General features: G+C 39.7%; 2 protein-coding genes across 2 annotated transcripts in view; one reads left to right on the plus strand and one right to left on the minus strand.

Moving 5' to 3' along the window:
• The window catches only part of LOC119648296 (sphingosine kinase 2-like), an 80830-nt gene that overhangs the window by 15362 nt on the left and 43362 nt on the right, over nucleotides 1–22106 (minus strand). The gene's annotated exons all lie outside the window — the stretch shown is intronic.
• Nucleotides 1855–21280, plus strand: LOC119648297 (lipase maturation factor 2-like). Its single transcript, XM_038049956.1, has 12 exons — nucleotides 1855–2427; nucleotides 10971–11145; nucleotides 11212–11495; nucleotides 11558–11855; nucleotides 11920–12002; nucleotides 15634–15761; nucleotides 15833–15916; nucleotides 15981–16028; nucleotides 16517–16703; nucleotides 20566–20773; nucleotides 20833–21000; nucleotides 21061–21280. The coding sequence occupies exons 1-12, from the start codon at nucleotides 2274–2276 to the stop codon at nucleotides 21143–21145; spliced, it is 1902 nt and encodes a 633-aa protein (XP_037905884.1). The 5' UTR covers nucleotides 1855–2273; the 3' UTR covers nucleotides 21146–21280.

The raw sequence follows: 22106 nt of genomic DNA on the forward strand, positions 1-22106 counted from the left end.
TTCAATTAACACATCGTTCAATAAGTCTCGGGACTAGCGTAGAGATAGCGCTAATAATGCCATTTATATACCAAGGTTCAGAAGGACCAACCTTCAGATAAGATGTGTCAAAATTTGATGTAATTCGAAACATAACCAAGAAAGCTATAGTGGGTAAAGTGACGCTACCTTTGCAATCGTGAAAAAATGGACCAAAACGAGTTTCGTGTGTTGATAAAACATTGTTTTCTAATGGGAAAAAAACACTGTTCAAGCTCAGCAATGGCTTGAAAAACGTTATCCGGACTCTACTCCGTCGAAAACAACCATTTGTCGGTGGTATGCTGACTTGAAATGCGGTCGTGCTGGTACAAATGATGCGGAACGGTCGGGTCGGCCAAATGAGGCAGTAACTCTCGAAAACACCAAGCAAGTTTTGAAATCGTGATGGGTGACCGCAAAATGAAAGTGCGCGAGATAGCTAAGATGGTGAACATATCAACTGGTAGTGCATTTACTATTTTGCACCAAAAATTTGCTATGAAAAAGGTTTTTTCCAAATGGGTGCCGCGTTTGCTCACAATGGAACAAAAGCAACAACGTATCAATGATTCGGAGAGCTGTTTGGCACTGTTTACTCACAATAAACAGGATTCTTTGCGTTGATATGTGACAGTGGACGAAACATGGATTCACCATTTCACTCCGGAGTCAAGTCGGCAGTCAGCTGAATGGCGTACGACCGGTGAAAGCCGCCCGAAGCTTCCAAAAACACAACAGTCGGCCGCAAAGTGATGGGGTCCGTATTCTGGGATGCGAGTGGTATAATTTTCATTGACTACCTCGAAAAAGGAAAAACTATCAATAGCGACTACTACATGGTATTATTGGATCGTTTGAAGGCCGAAATAGCGAAAAAAACGCCCACACATGAAGAAGAAGAAAGTCATCTTTCATCAAGACAACGCACCGTGCCACAAGTCAATCAAAACGATGACCAAATTCAACGAATTAGGCTTCCAACTGCTTCCTCATCCCCCGTACTCGCCGGATCTGGCCCCCAGCGACTGCTGGCTCTTTGCGGATCTCAAAAAGGTGCTCCAGGGAAAAAGATTTGGCTCAAATATTTCTATTTAGGATAAATTTGATACAAGAGAGCCATAAATTCCAGAACGATTGGATTCAGAAAAATTCAGCTGTTGCTCCTAGTTACATCCCGTCTGATTTGAAACCGCAATTCCCTCAAATCATGGGGTTGTTTGGGGTAATTTCTTTCGCCTCGACCTCATTCTGAATTTCCTTCCAAGAGAACTGAAAAGACCTGAAAAGCCTCTATACCTAATTCCATTTCAAAACACAAATTTCCTGCATAAGACCTTGTGGCTAGAATTAAGTATGATGAAATTATTATGCAATGTATCTGTTCGTATGCAAATTTAAAGAGAACATATCTCACCGGCCTCATGGAAACAAAAGGGACACATCTTCATAAATTATGTTCACATAGTCGTAGCCGTAGATTGCAAGCATTAAATTAAAGATATTTTTCTGCTAGCAATATCTAGAGATGCCAAAGTACGGTCAACTCCCTGGGGTTCGGCTACATACGACCTTGCAGACTACTTCTGGTTTTGGAACTATGGAGTGCTCGAATATAGGAAAACGAACTCGTTCTTTACAATGCAAATTACATCAGGGGAACCATTGTTCTCCTGGCCTTCCCTCACCAATTCAATTTGTCCCGAGCTCTACGACTGTGCATGCACTTCCCGCATATGTGCATCTGTCCCCTTTTACGCAATGGGATAGCTATTTGGAGGATTTCCACGTCTGGTTTTCCTCCAGTCTAGTCAGTTGGCCGTGGAGGGAACAGTATCGGGTGTGGAAAAGTGGAAATTGAAAACGCCAAGCTCTTCCCATGCCAGTTCTGTTCGAACGACGCCATCTCGGATGTGCGAGCACCGCTACAGACCCAGTTCTAGTCTGGCACTCTAGCCACATAATATCAGTGACGGTCAACTGGAATCGCTGGTCCACAAATAAAAAACATGAAATCATCGATTGTGCGTCGTTTCCGTCAGTACTAGACAATCCTCAGCCACCGATGGCAGCACCCCGTGGCTCTTAACGCCGATTCGTCCTTTTATTTGTGTTTACGGTGTGTGGCCGGTGATTCGAGATAGTGCCAAACTCAAATAAAAATATTTACCCAGAAACACGGATTTACATAGAATACAGAATTATTAGTCGTGGACGATTCAGTGAAGTGCCAAGTGCTGGATTCCGGTCACGAGATGGGAAAAGTGAAAAAGGACTCGGCAGGGACATCGACGGCGACGACGACCAGTCAAAACAACGACGGCATCCTGTATACAAGGAACCTTCTGCTCCGCGCAGTGGCTGGCATTTACTTATGCGCATTCCTGACGTTTTACTATCAGAGCCCAGGTGCGAACCGACCCACATGATATTATCATGCACATGTCTTGGGAGACGCGATATTTTATGGCTCACGGCCCGTGAACTCCCCCGAAAAAAGATTTCATTCAAACGATATGTGTACACTCGAATTCATTGTCAAGACCAGTGACCTCATCAACTAGTTGCTAAGAAATTTACAGTGACTCTTGGAAATTTTTGTATAGAGACATTCTGTGGTAATGAACAAGTTTATGGCTAAAAAACAGGGATTGGGACTGTTGAGATTGACTCAAAAGGACAAGAGTGAATATAGGCAACAAGATAAGGACAAAAATCCTATTGATTTTGCAAATTCACTTGACTAGCTTCCTTGTTTTGAAAAACGATCTCTGATCATCATTTAGTATCAAAATTAGATAGTCTCCGATTTAAAAAAAGGCATAACCTTCTCTTTTGGATTATTGGATGTACTTAGAAAAACTTCAAAGGAAAATTTCAAACTAGAACACATAAAACAACAAAGAAATCTTCACCACATATACTATTTTTAGACGATTTAAATGAGTAGGTGAGGCAGCACCTGATGAGTATAGTCTCTGCCCTAGATGAAACCGTTGATTCACGTTTAAGTGCTTATCCCAAAACAAGTTATCTGTGGACCAAAAAAAGTCGTGGATTTTTTCCGAATTAGTCTGGGTCGTTATCACGTGAATGCGGGCTCAGGACCCTTTCAATCCTTAAAAAAAATTATTAATTTTTGTGTTTTATCTCAAAGTTCGATGCTGTGATTATCATCTATAAGTCTTTGGATATATAAGCTTTTATGACTATATTCTGAAAGGATTTTCTAGCCCTAGTTTCCTGGAAGTGTAAGAAGTAAATTTCACTTAGTTCGGCTTTATGGCGAGTGCCTGTAATTTTTCATTCTTCGTCAAGAGGAATAAAAGGATGGATGCTTAATATTGCAGGATATTGTACAATTTTCTTTACAATATCTCATCCTCGTTTAATTTCTAGATTACAAACAAAGAAATATTAATTTTCGCGTTTTAATTTCTGTTATACAGTGATAAGAAAGGACTTCCTTTAATTCTCTCTTTTTTATATGCATGTTGTTTTCTTCTATTACAACTTGCGGGTTTTTGAGGTAGAAAGGGTTTCGTTCTTATGATTTTGGTGAAAAGAACTGGCGGGAGAGAATTACTCAGATGCTGCAGAAGAAATATTGAAGATATATTGCTATATAACCCCTCTGAGCGTGTTTTTCTATATGGTTAGCGTGCCTTTTGTGCACCATAAACCTACTTTTAACAGTTTTATTCATCCATACATTCATCCATACAGCTGCATTTACTGCGATTTGGGGTTTGATTGATACTCGTTACATTACATTTACAATTCACCAATCGTTACTTCCCTTTGGAGCTCCCGAAATTTTTATGAAAATAAAGAAAGAAAAGGATGCAGGAATGAAGATGCAGGCCTCCAAGAATCCGAGGTCATTTGGAGTATGGTCGGAGCGACAGCCATTTATACACATACATGAGGATCTTATATGCTTTGTAGATGGACGATCTCTCCCGGAATTTACATATCTACCCATTCCTGCTGGCACTCCTCAAAATGCCATCAAGAATGCATTCACAGAGAGCCTTCCGCCCTATTTAAGGGTTCTCCTTGGGAAGTCCCTGAAAAACGAGCAAAAACTGGAAAAGCTAATGTTAGTGCGAAGGATTCCTGGCACCCAGACCCCCGAAACTATACACCATTTTGCAGTCAGACCCTCCCCTACCACCAGTGATCACGAATTTCGCTCCTTTTCTCAATTCTCAATATTAACGGAGATACAAGCATTTAAAGTTTTTCCCAAGATTCCTCCAAATTTCAGAAAATTTCCTGGCACCCCGACACCAAAACTTATATAACACTTTGTAGCTCAAACCCTCCCCTATCAGCAGTGATCAAGAATTTCGCCCCCTTTTGTAGAATTCTCAATATTAACGGAAATACAGTGTTTAAAGTTTTTCCCAAGATTCTTTCAAATTTCAGCCATTTTTCTGTCACCCAGACCTCCCAATCTATATACCATTTTATAGTTCAAACCATCCGCTATCACCAGTGATCATGAATTTTCTCCCTTTTCTCGAAATTATTATTATTATTATTAGTAATTGCTTGGGTGATTATCATCGTCATTCTCACGGTCATTCTTATTTGGCGACCGTTTCCCAGAATTTGATGTTCATCGGGAATATCAAATATCAGGGCATTGCCGTCAATCTCAACATATTCCGGTAGCTGAAGACATTCGACATTATGTCTAGTTTCGCCAGATCTATTCTCTTTGTTTTCGTCCATCATGTTGTCTTCCATAAGTTAGAGAAAAGGTAATGGCAAATAGTTGTTGTCGGTCTCCTTAAATTTCTCCCCTGTCACCGCTTGTCTTACATATCATTGACGGGTAGGTAATTTATTCGTAAGAAACAATGAGATTTTTTACTTCTTCCTTTTATTGAAGACTTCAATAATATTTGAGCCAGCCATGTTGGCTACAATCAGTAAGGGTACCCTTTCTTTGCTATGCTGTCACTTGATAAGCACTTGTAACACAGACGTTGTGCAACTCAACCGCTCCATCGGAGTGCTCAGTCACACGTGCTTACTCGCCTCTGCTAACCAGGCTCGGGAATGATGGGTGGTCCTTTGAACACTTCGATCCGTCACGGGTCATTTCACAAAAATTCACGTGTCTTTTTTGGAAGCTGAACGCTTCAGGTATGAAAGATTTTGTGTACTTCTTCTATGAAGACATTTGAGTGTGCATTTGTCCCATCAGTACGTAGCACGTAATATATACATATATTATGTGAGAATATACACATTCAAGCGATATTGCCATTCAAAGTCTTGAATTTGCAAAGAAGCACCAACTTTAACCTATTATAACTTTGTTAGTAGTACTGCGATTTGCACCAAACTTGGTAGGATCATGCTTTATATTATATCCTAAATTGCGTGGTGCTAGAATGAATTTAAGGGGGGTTTCACACCCAATTACTAAAAATTATAGTATTATACTATTATTAATTTAATTTGAACAGATATCGGTATCGAGGGTATTTCGAAGCCTAGGCACCAAATAGTAATATCCTCTTGATTTTTTTAGATATTTCGGTTGGGTAGTTTCTGAGAATAGGTCCGTGAAAGAAATAATTCCTTTCTACCCCCCGCACTCCCCACCTTTCTAGTAAATGTCAAAACTAAGACCGGCTTTGGAAAGTGCTAACCGAGACCTTTCATTTGATACCCCACATGCCTATATTTGATGAACAAAAATTTACACCTCCTTTTGCATGTATGGGGAAACCCCCCGCCCCTCCCGCCTTTAAATTCGACGTAAAAGGATGTAACATACTCTATGCGTGGGCGTTCACAGTTCCCATCTTTCTATAAAATTTGGTGTGAATCGCTACAATCATTCCCGAGAAAAATGCGTGTGACGGATAAACAGAGAGACAGACAGTAAACCGATTTTAATAAGGTTTTGTTTTACACAAAACCTTAAAAAGGACCGCTCGACCGCATGCGTGGGGCCGTAGAACTCCGGACCCGAGTTCCGCGATCGAAAAAGATAATCCACGGCGGACCACATCCTCGATCAATGTTTGCTCTGTCTCGGATGTAACAAAGGAGCGGTCGCAGCTAGAAGCGGAGGACTTCATTGACTTCGACAAGTTTCTTGTCAATGCAATTTACGTACGTTACTCTCTGTATTGATAACTACACTCAATGAATCATCCTCGTTGCCCTTGGAGATATCAAAAACCTTCACTAAGCCATCCATTGAGGAGCCCCAATCCGGATTTGTAGAATGAAACCTAATGTTTGTTAAGTCATTTTCACTACCTACACAATAACCACCTACTTTTTTTCTCTGACGTGTGTCGACCAATAGTAAAAACGCATTACTATTCACTATAACAGTATGACTTAAAAAAACAAATTAGGAAAGCGAAAGCTGAATGCTTCAGATATGAAAGGTTTTGTGTATTCCTTATATAAAATTTGAGTAGGCATTTACTCTAATTGTACCTAGCTCATAATGTTTACGCATTTAGATTGTCAGACTATCCACTTTAGGCTGATCCTTAAAATGCGTTCAAAGTCTTACATTGCAATAAATTTGCACAAAAAAGACAACTTGACCTCCTAAGTAATAGCGGAACTTGCACCAGTATTATTATGCTCTATAGTATAGCTTATTCTACTGCAAAACGTGATGATTCTAGAACAATATTAAGGGGGTTTCTAATTGATTTCTAAGAAATACACTGATGGTAGTACACTATTATTAGTTTTTTTTTAAGCAGATATGGAGAGTACTTTGAGGCCAAATGACTCTATTCGGTGAAAAAAAAATCTCACACCCTACTTTTGCATATATGAGGTCACGACTTAAAACGAAGCACCAAGAAACGCCATTTGGTTTGTGAACTGCTGCTTCAATGGGAAAAAAGAAAGGGGATTTTGCATCAAATTGTTACTGATGATTAAAAATTAAACCTTATACGATAATCTCAAGTGCGAAAAACCGCGGGATATGTGTTCAACTATCAACATGGATCTGAGCCCCTTCCCTGAACTTGATGGGATCCCAGAATTTATTATTATGAGCCCTAAAAGCCGAATGAAACAGTAACTGGTGATCGCTATCGACTTCAATTGATGTTTTACCCCACTCGCCATATTTTCTATATGCTGCTGTTTCGAATCATCTTTTGTTAGGAACCATGGCCCGTAGCCTGTTTCAGAAGTGTTTAACTTCTTATGAGAATTGTCAAAAATGGATAGATTCATGGGTTATATCAAAAACGGGGCCACCTGGCTATGCAATATTCCCTTCTAGCATCAATATTCCCCCCCCCCTCCCTTCTAGCATGAACGATGAAAAAAAGTGATAGAAACCGATGAAAAATATTTCAAATGAAATACTTGCTAATTTTCATTTAATAAAATTGTTTTCCCATTCGAAAAAATCGCATGAAAAATTGAAACTCCAAATTCCAAATTTTTGAAAATGATCGGAAAACCCACTCAGCATAAAGAACACACGAACACAAATTCAATACTTTTAGTAAAACAAGTATAGGGGAAGGATGAGTAGGAGTGATTTCCTCTAGTCGTGATATCTACTGACGAAGAATATGCACGATAATTACGGATATGTATTCACGTATCAGATTTATTAAAACGAATTATATATAGTATATATATATATCGATAGCAATAAACCAAAACGTTGTACAAAAATTCATCTAAACGTATACCAACACTTTTGCTACCAACTGTATTGAAGATAGTATCACAGATTTCTATAATTACATGAAATGATCCAAGCCTATAAACTTTTGAATTCACTAAACATACAAACACGAAAAACTGAATATTCTTGGTCAGTTGCCGGTTTATGTTAATTAAAAATTTCCACTAGAAATGCGAAAAGGCACATCTTTTCAGATTTATTAAAATCTAAAATTTTCTTCGAAGATAACGACCAAACCAAAAACCATCTTTTTGTATCTACATAATATCTGAAAGCGGTTTATTCGGTATTGTGTTGGAGCACTTTTTAGTTTTTATGTGTGCGTCCAGCAAGCCGCAGAACGAGAGAAACTAAATATACGTGATGATGGAATTATGTAAATTTCCCAGCGCTGATTTAACACTGCTTGAATTCACTTGAGGAGGAAGTTATTCTTTTTCCACCGGTGAGACTCCAAAAAGGTGTATAGAATGAATATGAATAAGTGTTAAAGGAAAAGAAGAAAGAATTTAGTTTTTTAAGTGATTAAGATTCTAGCATTGAACCAGTTGGGAGTCCAGGAGCTCAGGTTTTGGGAATGACAGATTTTGTGGTATTCTTTCGTAAATATGATACAAAACCTTAAAAATTCAAATTAATGTTGTACATGCAGATACTCATAGAAAGGTATACGAACTCATCTTTCCGTAGTGATGAGTAGTCAAAAGGAACATGTTCTAACTGAATAATGAACTGTCTCTAGTATCAATTGCAGGCATTGATAATGCTCTACAGAAAACAATCAAAGCTCAAACTGCCACTTCAAGATACCAATCCAATGGTGGAATAGCAAATGCTTCAAAAGTAAAATAATATCCCCAAACTGAAAATTGTTAGAACTCGTCCTTTTCTCCAATGGCTCGACAGACAAAACTCGTCCTTGGCTTTCTGCCATCCCAAAAATGATCTGTTGTCCGTTTCAATTGAGCCATGTGGACCATTTTCTTTGGATTCTACCTTTTAATTCCCACAAATGTGCGCTAAGATGAAAAAGATAAAAAAAATTGTTTAAAAAAATCAGGTGTCGTTATATTTTTTTTTGGCGCCAGAGATATTAAACTGGCCTTATACTGTCATGTCATCCATGAGGGCGCTTTTCTAAGCAGCACCTTTACCACATATTTGAATGTTTGCTGCATTGACTGGTAAATCTCGCCAAAGGTCAAATCTCGGATGCGACAAAAACGGGAATTGTCTCCAAACTATTAGCTTCAGATCAGAAGAATGGTATAACGACACTAATATCTGCCGAGGGAAGTGGGATTCGGACTCATGCAGACTTTGTAGAAAGAATTACACCCGTATTTTATTGGAGCATTTTGCCTGTGCTTACTGCAATTGTACATGAATTGGAGTTGACCTGTGTTAAATTCTTTTTAATTTCCGACGTAGACATCAGAATGCCTACGCACAAAGAGCCCCCAACATCTTTAAGGGTTAATGGGGCAGACGTTTCTACCTAAAGAAGAGCAGGGATTTGAAGGCCCTGGAAGATCAAGTAAATGAAACTCACTCATCGGTTCTTCTGTCAACTATGTTGATCATTTTCCACCCTTGTGAACGCCTACGCCTGAATTCTTACCCCAGAAATGTTATCCCTACCTTAGAGAAAAGCGAAATTTCTAGTTAATTCTATCAGCTATCAACTTTCTGGCAAAAGTCAATTTGCTTTCCTTAAAGTTCAATTCTGGCCCTGAGTCCCGTATTGAAGAAATCATGAAATTGCTTATGAAAATGGCGAAATTATTCGAGAAAAATATGATATTGGTTAAAAAAATTACGAATTTGACTGTGTATATTATCAACCGGAAGCTTGATGCTTCAGGTATAAAGGGTTTTCTGTTTCCCAATGGGGGGAGCATAACGTAGTTCTCCATTGGTTGATAGCATTGACCCGAGATATTTAAGTCGCTCAGTTCTGGGCAGGTTACTGCCATTTGCCAGTTATGTGCGTATATTTTGACTCCTCATTCGCGCACTTTGCAGTTCACGACTAAACTAATATCAGTTGCGGAAAGTACTAATCGAGACCTTTCATTTGATACCCTTCACGACTATATCCGGTGAAAAAAATTTTGAATCCCCCCTTTGCATATATGGGGAGCCCTCCTTTAAACTCTACCTAAATTTACGCCACTCGCTATATGTGTGGGACCATAGTTCCCATCTGTCCACCAAATTTCCTTCGGATTTAGCCGTTTTGGAGTAAAGTGCGTGTGACAGACAGACAGACAGACGGCTGCCGTAAGAGCGAATCGATTTTAATAAGGTTATAGTTCATCTACGTGGTTTTCGTAATTTTCCCTCTTACTCAAATGGGACGCAAAATTATTAAGTAAGTTCCATCAGATTGAGTTAAACCAATCTGACTTTTTTACGTATCGTGATAAGGTTACCACCAAGAAGACTTCATACATGCAAGGCAAATCGAGTTTCTAGGCGGGACGGAGTGTCACTGAAAATACGCGAGTTAGATACAACGTAACCAACTGTGCGTTTGTTTCTCCATCACATACATGGCACTAACCCTATAGTAAATGCAGGAATTTTTTCATACGCAAATGACTGAAGCACGTCTAACATGCGCAATGCTTTTCTTTCACCATACAAATTCAAGCTAAGCGCCGAGAGATGAGTCTCCTGTATATAGTCTTCTTCGATGCAACTAACCCCATATAAATTTAATACATTCATTTAATACAATTAGAGAATAATTGACATTCAAGTGAAATATTAAAATTCCGTTCCTGAAGAATACACTGCTCCCCAACCCGTTTTTAAAGTTTTGTGTGAAACAATACCTTATTAAAGTCGGTTCAATGTCTGTCTGTCCGTCACAACCGATTTACTTGGAAAAGGCGAGAGCGATTATTTCGAAATTTGGTGGGAATATGTGATCTGTGTGTCCCTTTACATGCAGCGAGTGGCGCCATTTTGTGTTAAGTTTGAACGGGGGCTTCACATATATATTTGAAAGGGGGGTGTACATTTTTTTTTTCACAGAGTATGCTCATGTGGGATATCAGATAAAAGGGCCCGATTAATACTTTCTGAAACTGATCTTATTTCTGATATTAGATGAAACATAGAGGAGTGAGGGTCCAAAATGTGTGCCTTAAAAAGTGAAACGAGTGATCATTAAAATTAGCTATTTCATAGTCAAACCAAGCTTCATGAAGCTTTAATGTTGAATGCATTTTCTCCGTAGGTTTATTTGGAAGAAATGGAATTCTACCGGCACAAAATCTCTACAATTTAGGAAAAGGCAATATTCCATCTATAAGGAATCCAACTCTTGTGCAATATCACTCACTCCTAGGACTTGACATCCAATACATGCTGGAGTTTCTATCACTATTCGGTGCAATTATTTCATTTATTGTGTAAGTAACAGATTTTTATGCAACTCCAAGCAAGATCAATAATAATTTTATCAACTTTATTTCCAGGTTCACAACTACTAGACTATGTGTGATGCCCCTTTTCGCTATACTCTGGGCAACTTACTACTCTCTAGTAGAACATACACAAATATTTGAGCATCAATCTGACAACCTCTTGCTGGAAGCTGGATTCGTAATAATGATGTTAGCACCATTGACAGATACTAGAAAATCTAGTCCGTCTGATAAAATTGGCTTCGCACTTTTGAAGTGGGTTTTATTGCGATTCCTATTTGACTCCGGATCAGTCAAATTTTTCAGCGGTTGTCCGTTGTGGTGGAGCTTTCAAGGTAATTGGAAACAAGAAATATCTAAATGCATTATTGATTCACGGATGTATCTATACTTATAGGCCTTAAACATCACTTCCAAACAATGCCTCTTCCAACGCCTTTGGCATGGTGGTCACATCACATTCCAAAAGATTTCATGACAATAACAACAATTTATACTAATCTAACCGAGTTGATTTTGTCATGGTTCTTCTTTTTCCCCAGTAGGGCGGTCCGTATTTTCCTCTTCCACTGGGTGTTATATTTGGAATTAACTATTATATTTACGGGAAATTATGGTTTCCTGAATTTCCTAGTGTCGGTACTTTTGCTGTCACTCTTGGATGATAAATACTTGAAAAAGCGGTCCATTTTTAGGTTTGTTATACAAATGTAGAAACCAATGTTTTTAGAATGCTTCACACATTTTTTTTCATTGCAGATTATTAGTAGAAGTGGTTTTATACTGCGCAGCGTTTACTGTTGCAATTTACTTCGCAACTGGACTTTTACACTACAAACAAGGTATGTATAATATCTTTTTGTTTTTGTTTGTTTGATGTTTGGTCCTCAAAATCAAGCCAAGCGTTTGTAGAGGTTTGGAGTTTGCGACAAGTGCCAAATGTATGGAGCCTACATTAGAGTCTTGGCAGCAATTACTGCTTGTTGAGCCGGGTCACAACAATGTGTGGGAATAAAGCCACCACATCCTCCCTCCATACACATCTTCGTGGGATAATTCTGAAATATGAGTTCGCGCGATAGGGTCTAATCCAAACAAGCAAATCTATGTAGCCCATTTTACCGTGGACTGTTTATAACATTTCAGGGATAGATTACGTAATCCGGAAGCACCGGTCCATATAGCACCCTCATTCAGCGGCAAGCGATGCAAAAACGAGGACCAGCCAAATAAAAATAGGAATTTCCAGCAGTTCACAATAATAAACTGAATATATTGTTCGGTGTTCCTGGAGGAAATAAACTAGAAGAGACCCTTCGGAATCCCAAAACACTCTAGCGAGATTTTTCCCTCCAGACAATCACATTTTCGTTTTTATTGTTGCAACCTCATGCCTCAGTCGCCACTTTCTGTTCGCTTGTTCTGATTCAGACATAAACCTTTTTTTCATCACAGGTTACGACTGAGAAAACCATCTCCGTCTTCAGTATAATGACCCATACTGTCTGGTAAATTTTAAAACGGGCGTTCATATTAGGAGAAAGAAGCTGAGAAAGCCATCGTGCTGAAATCTTTGAAAATCCAAGTTCCTCTCTGATGATGTGACCTACTGAATAGGCCTTAAGTTCTCACCTGTGATGTAAATTCGACCCATTCCTAAATATATAGGATCAAAAAATTAGTTTTTGGGCTGATCTCTCAGCTTTCGTCATTTGTATTTCTAGTGACTTTTTGGAAATCTGCAGTTGTATAAGGCATTCCCTCATTCCCCTTCTCTCCTGTAGATAATTTGCCTGAATGCAATAAGTACTTTACGTATATATTTCAGCCATTCAGCATTCTTCTTCTTCTTTAGAATTTGGCATGTCCAGTAGAGGGAGGGGGTTCGTCTAGTTCCAATTCGCCACGTTTCCCGGTCATAGGCTTGACCCGGATGGGGTTTACAGGCTCGCAAATCACTATCTAGCTTGCCGCGCCATCGATGTTTCACTTGATTATTTTGGGTCGTTTTCCATCGAGTGAGGCCTCATCAGCGTAACTCATATGGTAGGATTGAACCTTACTAGGAATCAGATAGACCCTGCCTTCTTCCGTGGTAATCAAGCGCCGCTAAAAATCAACCTGGTATCAACCATCATTGCAATTATTTATTGATTTATTTATATAATATTTATGATGTGCTTGTAACTACTATCACGACCAAATTATCTGTAAAATAGTTGCTTTTTTGGCAAAAATATTATATCACAATAGACCGAAAACTATTCTGACACATATGTCGGAAAGCACTAACAAGGGTTCTGATGATTTAGAGGTCCATAGCAGGGAAAAAATTGAGATTCACCCCGAAAATGCTGCATTAGATATACGCTGCAGTATTAAGTCCAATGATTACCTATAGGGTGATAATCTGGGCGTAAAGAACTGAACTCAGCACAGCAGCCAGGGAGTTACACAAACTTCAAAGACTGGCTTGCGTGTGTAATAGTAATTTCTCCCCATCTGCACATACAGATATAGGCAAGTAGGGCAATCTTCAGAATATCCGGGAGTACTAGTGAGGCCGGGAGTGTCTAAATCGAAGGAAAAGTAATTTTCTTTCTAGGCGGCATCCCGAATTACTAATACCAAGGGATAACATGACAACGAGGTTTCACTTCAAAGTTTGGAACTCTTTGCAGCAACGGGGCAAACTGGGAGAGCGTGGCATTGACATACGGCTTAACCCAGCAACTGATTACCTGGTACGCTGATGGATCCCTTACGGCAGAGGCAGAAGCCGTTGGGTTCATTGTTCCAAGGAAACCCCGTAGATAGATGTAATTCCTTCAACCCTGAAAAGAACTATAGGTGGTAGAACATTACTATCCTAACCGATAACCAAGCGACTATTAAGGTACTTAGTTCCTACCAAGTAAATTCCAAACTAGAATGGGAATACCTTAACAGACTGAATACGCTCAATGAGGTCTGGATACTTTGAGTTCCAGGCCACATTGAGTTAGAAGGCAATGGAGGAGCGGACGAGCAGGCCATAGTGGGAATAATCACTGGTCACTGCAAGCTAAACTGTCACCTGGGAAAGGTAGGAATATCTACGGACATTACCTGCAGATTTTGTGAGGAGAGTTTCCCATGAATGATAGGGGGTAGAGGAGATAGAGCAGAATTGACTTAGTTGATAGTATGAACCTCAGTAGACAATCAGAAGAAGGGGACTTGTTACTGGAGCTGAATAAATCCAGGGATAGTATGCTACAGTAGGCAATTTCAAGAGTAAAATAGAGGAAATGTTGGTCAGAGCACGATTGCAAGCGTTAGAAACATGCAGACCCTCCGGGAGCGAGAATTAGTTTAGTTTAAAATATGACAGTACCTCCAGTACCAGTGAGGCATTTGAAACTCTTGAAGGCCTTTTACAGAACAAAATAACGAAACCCACCAAGGTGAACCGACCGATTCTGAACGGGACAAAGACTAAAGAAGAAGAAGTTCCTCTACAGTAAGGGAGACGCTCTGGCAAATGAGTAAGCACTATACTCCCAGCGTCCATCAGGGTTTCTTCTTGAACATTAGAGATGGAGTTTTTGTTCGTTATGACCGTTCTCGCTGCAAACAGCATAAGGTATAGACAGGTTTGTAGGCGTATGAAAAGGATAAATTCCTGGTAATACTTGAAGAGGCGGTGTGTTGTATGTTAAGAGGATTCTTCCTATTCAGAAGTCGAGGCGATTGCCCGAAAAGGCATTTACCTCTTAGCAGGCGCCGTACTAGTGGAATGAAGAAATTATAACGTTGAGGTTATCGTGGCCTCAGGTGGGGAAATTTTGACAAAGGACAAGAGCATGGTTGGGTATAGCGGGACTATTTGCTTATTTGCAAAAAAACGTTGAAAGAGATGCATTTTTTCGATAAAAAAATGAGCAGCAGCAGAATATGGAAATTTTCGAAATGGGTCTAAGGGGAATACATAGGGAATCAAGCCGGAACGCTATCAGGAAATTAATTTGAACCAGTGAGACACTGCTTATAATATCACCTCAAGTGATTTTGTTACAAATGATAAAAACGCTTATCCCACCCACATCAAAAAGGATTATAAAACTGAATTCGAGTAGAAAGTACGGAAAAGTATCGAGAATAACAATACTACGCGACTGGCAGACATTTTAAGAACCCGGAGGACCTTCCTTATACCGCCCTGTCTGTTAAAGACCGTGTTGACTTCAGACTCCAGGCGACAGAAATGCTATTCCAAAAGGATTATATAATTTCCAGGGATTCCAGAGATTACTAGAGTCAAGGAGTAACATGATTCTATTTCTAAGTATCCTTAGCTGTAAGAAATGAGGTCTTACTGAGGATCTAAAGTAGACAATAACAAGTGTTTGTAATGTATCTACTTAGATCAATTTTGTTGATGTAATACGATAGTTATTGATGATAAAAATAAAATTTATTTTTTAATTATAGTTATGTTCAAATATGAGCATCTTGGTATACTTCGGTCAATGGCTAAATTGGCACCTCTTGTTGCTGTGGTTGCTGTTATATCCACGTTTTTGACAAATACAATATCTCACCCAAGCGTCACTTCATCGGTAAGCATATATTTGAAATTAAAAAATATAATTGAAAGGAAACACCATAAGTATCTGATTCGAATTTTCAGAAAGGATTTTTGCGAAAAGCATCCAACTTGAACTCCATGCTAGTGTTTAGTTTATGTGCACTATCACTAATAGGTATATCCGTTGTAAGTAGAAGGTTTTTGAAAATATTGCAATGTCGGAAGTAAAAATAATTCTCTCTCCATTAAGGTGCCACACCATAACATTGATGCTTCCCTGAACATCACAAATACCCAAGTTAGTATGAAAATTTACTACTTTTAGCAAATTAGTCCTGCTAGCACTGATGACGGGAACAAGTGGTTACCGAAATATCGGGTTTTGCAAAATAAAATTCTCCACTAGCGAATAGAAAAGACAAGTTTTATTATTTCAGATTAGTCCTTTCTGTAATCTTTTAAGTGAAAAAAGAAAGATAAACCGAATTTCGGGAATCAGTTCTTCCCTTCCTCAGCACTACAAATAAACACTGAGGACAGGGTGAATTGATTCTCGAAATACGGTTGTCCCCTTCCTTAGTGTTTGTTTATAACACTGAGAAAGGGAACCACTGATTGCCGGAATACGGTATATTTTTCAAAAAGGGAAGCTCATTTTTTCTTCTCATTACTTTTATGATAGCAGAATAAGCCACAATTTCATCAAGTTAAGATCGTTGAAAAGTTTCAACTTCTCTACGCAGGCAGCAGCTATATTTTTCATGCCTATTCTTGTTTTTTTTCTAGCTTGGTAAGCATTACAAGGAAATCAACACATTCCGGATCGTCAATGAATATGGACGACATTTACGAAGAATGCGAACTGAACGATTAGAAATTAATCTGGAATATTCAGATCATGTGGAAGGTCCATGGAAAACCTTACCATTTGTTTTCAAACCATGGAATGAAAATGCGACACTACCATATTCAGGTAAATTATTTTATTGGATCTAATAGAAATTTGGCGGACTGAAATTGTGTATTGTTAGTTCTGCCGGTGAAACTGTTTTAGAGTGCGGTCTCTTGTAATACAAATATAAAAACTTCCCCTAGTGGTTAGTAGGGATACGATTAGAACAAACTGTTTGGCAAGTCCATATTTGTGAAAAATGCGAAACTTTAAAATTTTTATCTTCTCAGTTTCTTTCTTTAACTTCAAGCATGTCAGACATTTGTACGAACTAGCTACTCTGCTCGACTAATGGTTTAGCGCTAAACGTCAGAAAGTGTCACTCTATGTGCTACTCCCTAAAATCCTCACCCACTTCTTTCTCCTACTCTCTTAACGGACATTCCTTATCCTGCTTAAATTCCACTCAAGACCTTGGAGTCACTTTCGGCAATAAGCTCTGCTTTGACACCTATTGCCTCGAAGTCACCAATTGAGCAGCAAAATTGCCAGGCTTTATACTTCGTTCCTCCTCTGATTTTGAATCCATCTAACCCTCCTTAGTTTTCTTCAATTCCCTCATGAGGAATACCCTCGAGTATTGCTCTGTGATCCCTGCTAATTTGTTGTTTGACGCATCTCTAATGGGTTTGCCTATGAAGTTTGCAAGAAAATGGCCCGTAAAGCCTATTATAGGTCGAACCTCCAAATATATCCGTTCGGATGACAAAAGGGGAAAAGAAATGAAATGGCATGGCCTTGCACGAAGAGTGAAACTATTCTGAGACACGAATAATGTAATGGAACTAAGGGAGAAATCACGTAACATTTCCTTGAACGTCGTATACAATTAGAGGTCACAATACAACTGTCAATTTTACACTAGGGTCTTTTTGACTGAATTGGATACACCTCGTCAATTGCCTCCACCAGACAATATAAATGAAAATGAGCAATGAGCATTAGAACCAAAGCCATTTTAGCCAAAAGCTTTTTATTCACTCCCAGCTGGGTGAGTCCAATACATTTTTGACTGCCAATATTATCTTGGCATAATATTTATTAGGGCCATCACATCTCGAACCAGGTCGTTGAATGAGCTTGACGAAAAATAAACTGTCACTCCGATAAGGCATCCCTATATTCTATGTAGATGACCCTCTCTAGCATCTTTTCTACCGCACCTATAAAACAAATCGAGCGGTATGACGATAGATTTCCTGGTTGCTTATTGGGCGTCGGTAGCAAAGTCAGTTTTTGTCTCTTTCCCCGAGTGTGGAAAACTCCTTCTACCATGTGAGGCATACATGGTATATACGCTAATAAACTAGTTAGGTATGGTCTTAACACCGAGTTTAAGGGGGGAATTGGGAATTGCAAACAAACCGAGAGTTTTATCATCACCAGTTGTCCGGCGAAACTCCGCCAGGTTCTCCTCAGTTACCGTAGGTATGGTGAAGACTTGCTTGCTTCTGCTTTTTGTAACTGCCTTTATGCAGGGGAACAGTGCCATCCCTAAATTGGAAAAAAGAAAGGCGGGGGGTTAATTGTGGTGTTCGATCCCTCACCCCAGTTCGGTCTGCCTCCGCACAAAGTTCCCTAAAGCATTCTCCCTTAATGATGCGTATAGCCTGCTTACATGGTGGCAACGTCAGCACCGAAGACGAATCAACCAACAACATCAAACCGCACTGGTCAAACACAAGCACGAACAAGAATAAGGATAGGGGAATACAACTTTGAGACCGTTGACAATTTCTCCTATTTAGGGTCGAAAATCACAACCGATAACAACTACGATGATGAAATCCGCGCACGGTTGTTGTCAGCCAACAGAGCCTACTTCAGCTTACAAAGACTGTTCCGCTCGAAACGTCTCACCATAGGGTCAAAGCTCTTACTGTACAAGACTATGATCTTGCCAGTCCTCATGTATTCCTCGGAAACTTGGGTTCTTAGCAAGAAAAATTGCGAACTCTTGGCCGCGTTCGAGAGAAGAATCCTCCGAAGAATTTTTGGCCCCCTACATGAGGATGGACGATTCCGTAGCCTACACAATGACGAAATCTATGAGCGATACCATGACCGTCCGGTTGTGGATAAAATCCGGCTCAATAGGTTACGGTGGGCGGGTCACTTAATTCGTATGGATGAAGATGATCCCACCCGGAAAGTCTATAAGGGCAATATCTATGGTAGGAAAAGAAGACGAGGCAGACCCTGCCTAAGATGGAGCGATGGCGTGGGCCAGGACGCCAGACAGCTTTTAGGGATATCGAATTGGTGGACCTCGGCGCAAAACCGGGATGTCTGGAGTTCCTTATTAAGGCAGGCCTAGACCGGATACCGGTTGTTGCGCCGTTGATGATGATGATAGCCTGCTTAAGCCTACCTCGCATATACTTCCCGCTTCTCGTTAACGTAAGGTCTTCCTCTAGATCATTGGCAGGTCCTTTTTGCTCGGGAGTATGCGCCCCGGAACTCCACGAGTTCTTCATTCGACCAATGCTTTAACCGCCTTCTAGCGAGGATTCTGCGCCTCACCATGGCAGCACTGCATGCTTTCATTATGCGCTTCACCATTTGTGCTACCTTTTCTGAAACCATTCTATTGCAATCACAACCCCGCCCTTCCTCTCAACAGTATCTTTGTAAATGCATCTCCTTCGAAGGTTTTCGTGGCCGTGCACTGATTCCCAATTCTGCGGAAACGTACTTTGCGTAGAAGTCTCTATGTTTATAGCGTTCACTGTCAAACCAAACCATTCTCCTTGCCAATCGACTATTGAGTCCGACTGCCCCTCGAAAGGTGGCTACATTTCCGTAGTTTGTAAGCACCAAGTCTAGCTGTTCTTGTTTCGGCTATCCTATTCCACCACACACGCAGTGAAATCGCCGCTAAGATTTTGGATTTGCTACTTCTTACATCCGCAACTACATAGCATACCAAGTATTCCCTCACATTGTCTCATCGATCCGCTTGATTGAGCATAGCAACTGTGTATATAAATTTCAGCCATTTTTTGTCCTGACGAATCCATCTTCCGCAAATTCCATCACTTCCTCGATGGCTTGAATACCACTTCAAGTTTTGTTGGTTACCAACCATTGAACGGAGTTCGCATTGCAACTGCTGGCATTTCGTATTATTTTGACTTTTGTCCCTTCACGGAACCTAAACGTCTGATGAGTTGGGAGAAGGTTGATTCCTCTGAGGTCGAAAGTTTGGAGACATCAATGGAAAACGGGGATAATAACAAGGCCTACATAATTTTCACCCATGACCCGGATTTTCTCTTTATGGCTCTGCCTACCTAAACCTATCCTGCATGGATGGTCAAAGCATTATTATGGTTCATACATATATGTGTGACTTTGTCCTGATAATACAAATTTTCCTTTCATTTCGGCTAATTTCATAATTCCATGTTTACCGCTTGCATTACCTGATAACAACCTGCTGGAGGTCATCAATTTCAAGACATGAGAGATTATTTTGAGCTTAATTATGGAAATAATTTTGTGGCTATTTAAAGATAAGGAAACAATTATTATCAAATAAAAAGTTAGTAGTTGAAATCAAATGCAATGACAAATAAAAACATTCTTAATGCTATAATGAGGCGCAACCAAAATACTGTATTCAGTATTTTAAGGATATTGCGAACGTATAAGGATTGAAAATAATTTAATACTTTCTAAAATGCCACGCCCCCTTATGACGACAGTTTCTCGAAGAAAGTTACATATGATTCAGAGAAACAACCTCTGAGTATCTAGTTCCGCCGTTGAATCGTATTTTCAACCGGGCTACCGTCGATCCTTTCACAAAACCTAAATACTTACACCAACAATCCATTACACCTCTTGATAATGTTTCACTAAAACTAAATCCTTCTTCCAGGACCCTACCTAGCACGACTCGATATGAAGTTTTACGATGCAGCTCCATCTAGTTATCGGGACCATTTATGGATCATGCCTTTAGCCTACAGAATATTGCAAAATCAACCCGATGTTATGCGTTTATTTGGACTGAAAGGCGCTCTTGATACAGCACCTCGATATGTACGAGGAACATTATATCGATTCGCATTTACCCCATTCAACAGGTATAAATGACCTTATCCCTACAGGCATCTATCATTCCCACCAAATATTTATTTTTCAGGAAGTCAAAAGCATTCTGGCGGAAAACTACTGTCGGGGAACACTTCCCTCCAGTATCTCTTTCGGACACCCTGCTGGCAACTCATCTAAGAAATTTGAGATATCCAATGGGACTGGAAACTCCAAAAATCGCAAATCATAGCTTGAAAGATGTACTTGATTTGATAAGGTAGCGCTCTCTTATTGTTATCTATAAAAAGGGAATTAAATTAATGCCTTGCCTTTCCAGGAGGCAGCTTGAGCTTCTCGAAGCATCGAAGGCGATTATACTAATCTCCTTTACAGGAGTAATTATCAACCTAATTCATGGTTGAGAACTGACCACAAGAAAATTTAAATATACAGAGTGGATTATTTTAAGAGAGAATTTTAAGCACTAAAGTATGCAAATGTTTTGATTAAAGTTCACTGTTTAATAAAAAAATGTACGATGAATAATTATTTACAAATCATCCGAATTTAATGTATAATCATTTTTTGTTTTGATTTATTTGCCTGACCTTATCTTACAATACGTTGCAATCATTGCACATGTACATATGTATATGTCTGATTAGACTTTTTGAGAAAAAATCAAATTTGCCCCCTTAAACCACACCCACCCTCGGAATTGTGATCTGCTGAATGTTATGGAACATATCTCAAATTTTAGTCTGAGTTGTCGATGATTCTATCAAGACATGCATGACACACATGTCAATAATAAATAGAATTGAAATCTGAGTCTCAAGGCAAAATCGATACTGCACATATGAGCATAAAGACATTCACTGTTCTTTAGGGGTTACCTTATTGCGTGAAGCCGAAAAACCATGACAAAATGGACAGGACCAGCGGGCACATCCACACAAATGCATCTTGAAATCAGGCATTCTTGAAAAGACAGCGAATAATAGAAAATTATTAGTAAAGAAAAGTCAGGAAGTAGGCTGCTGCTGGCATGTTCTGGATCGTCCTGTATGCCAACGCATCTAGGACAATTCGAAGAATCATCCAACCCAAAGCAATGCAGATACTGCCTGCAGCAACCTCCGTGTCCCGTGAGGAACTGGGTACTCCCCATGTTTCCGCTCAAGCCGCACCTTAATGTTGACAATGAGCCTGTGCGACCACCCACCCTCGTAGACTCGCGTTGCCAGAGATCATGCGACTTTAACCTTGCCACATTTCAATACTGCCTCATCTGATGTGTTTCTAAAAGCACTGCAAACCCTCAAAGCCATCAGTCGGTAAACCGAGTTCACCTGCTTCCGTCTCTGAAAGTTTGCAAGCGCC

Source organism: Hermetia illucens, chromosome 2, assembly GCF_905115235.1.
Source record: "Hermetia illucens chromosome 2, iHerIll2.2.curated.20191125, whole genome shotgun sequence".
Classification (NCBI taxonomy): Eukaryota; Metazoa; Arthropoda; class Insecta; order Diptera; family Stratiomyidae; genus Hermetia; species Hermetia illucens.

Coding starts and splice junctions, on each gene's coding strand:
- LOC119648297 (XM_038049956.1), top strand. CDS start 2,274: ATGGGAAAAGTGAAAAAGGACTCGGCAGGGACATCGACGGCGACGACG. Junction 11,496..11,557: donor GTTGTGGTGGAGCTTTCAAG/GTAATTGGAAAC, acceptor CTATACTTATAG/GCCTTAAACATCACTTCCAA. Junction 21,001..21,060: donor GATGTACTTGATTTGATAAG/GTAGCGCTCTCT, acceptor TTGCCTTTCCAG/GAGGCAGCTTGAGCTTCTCG.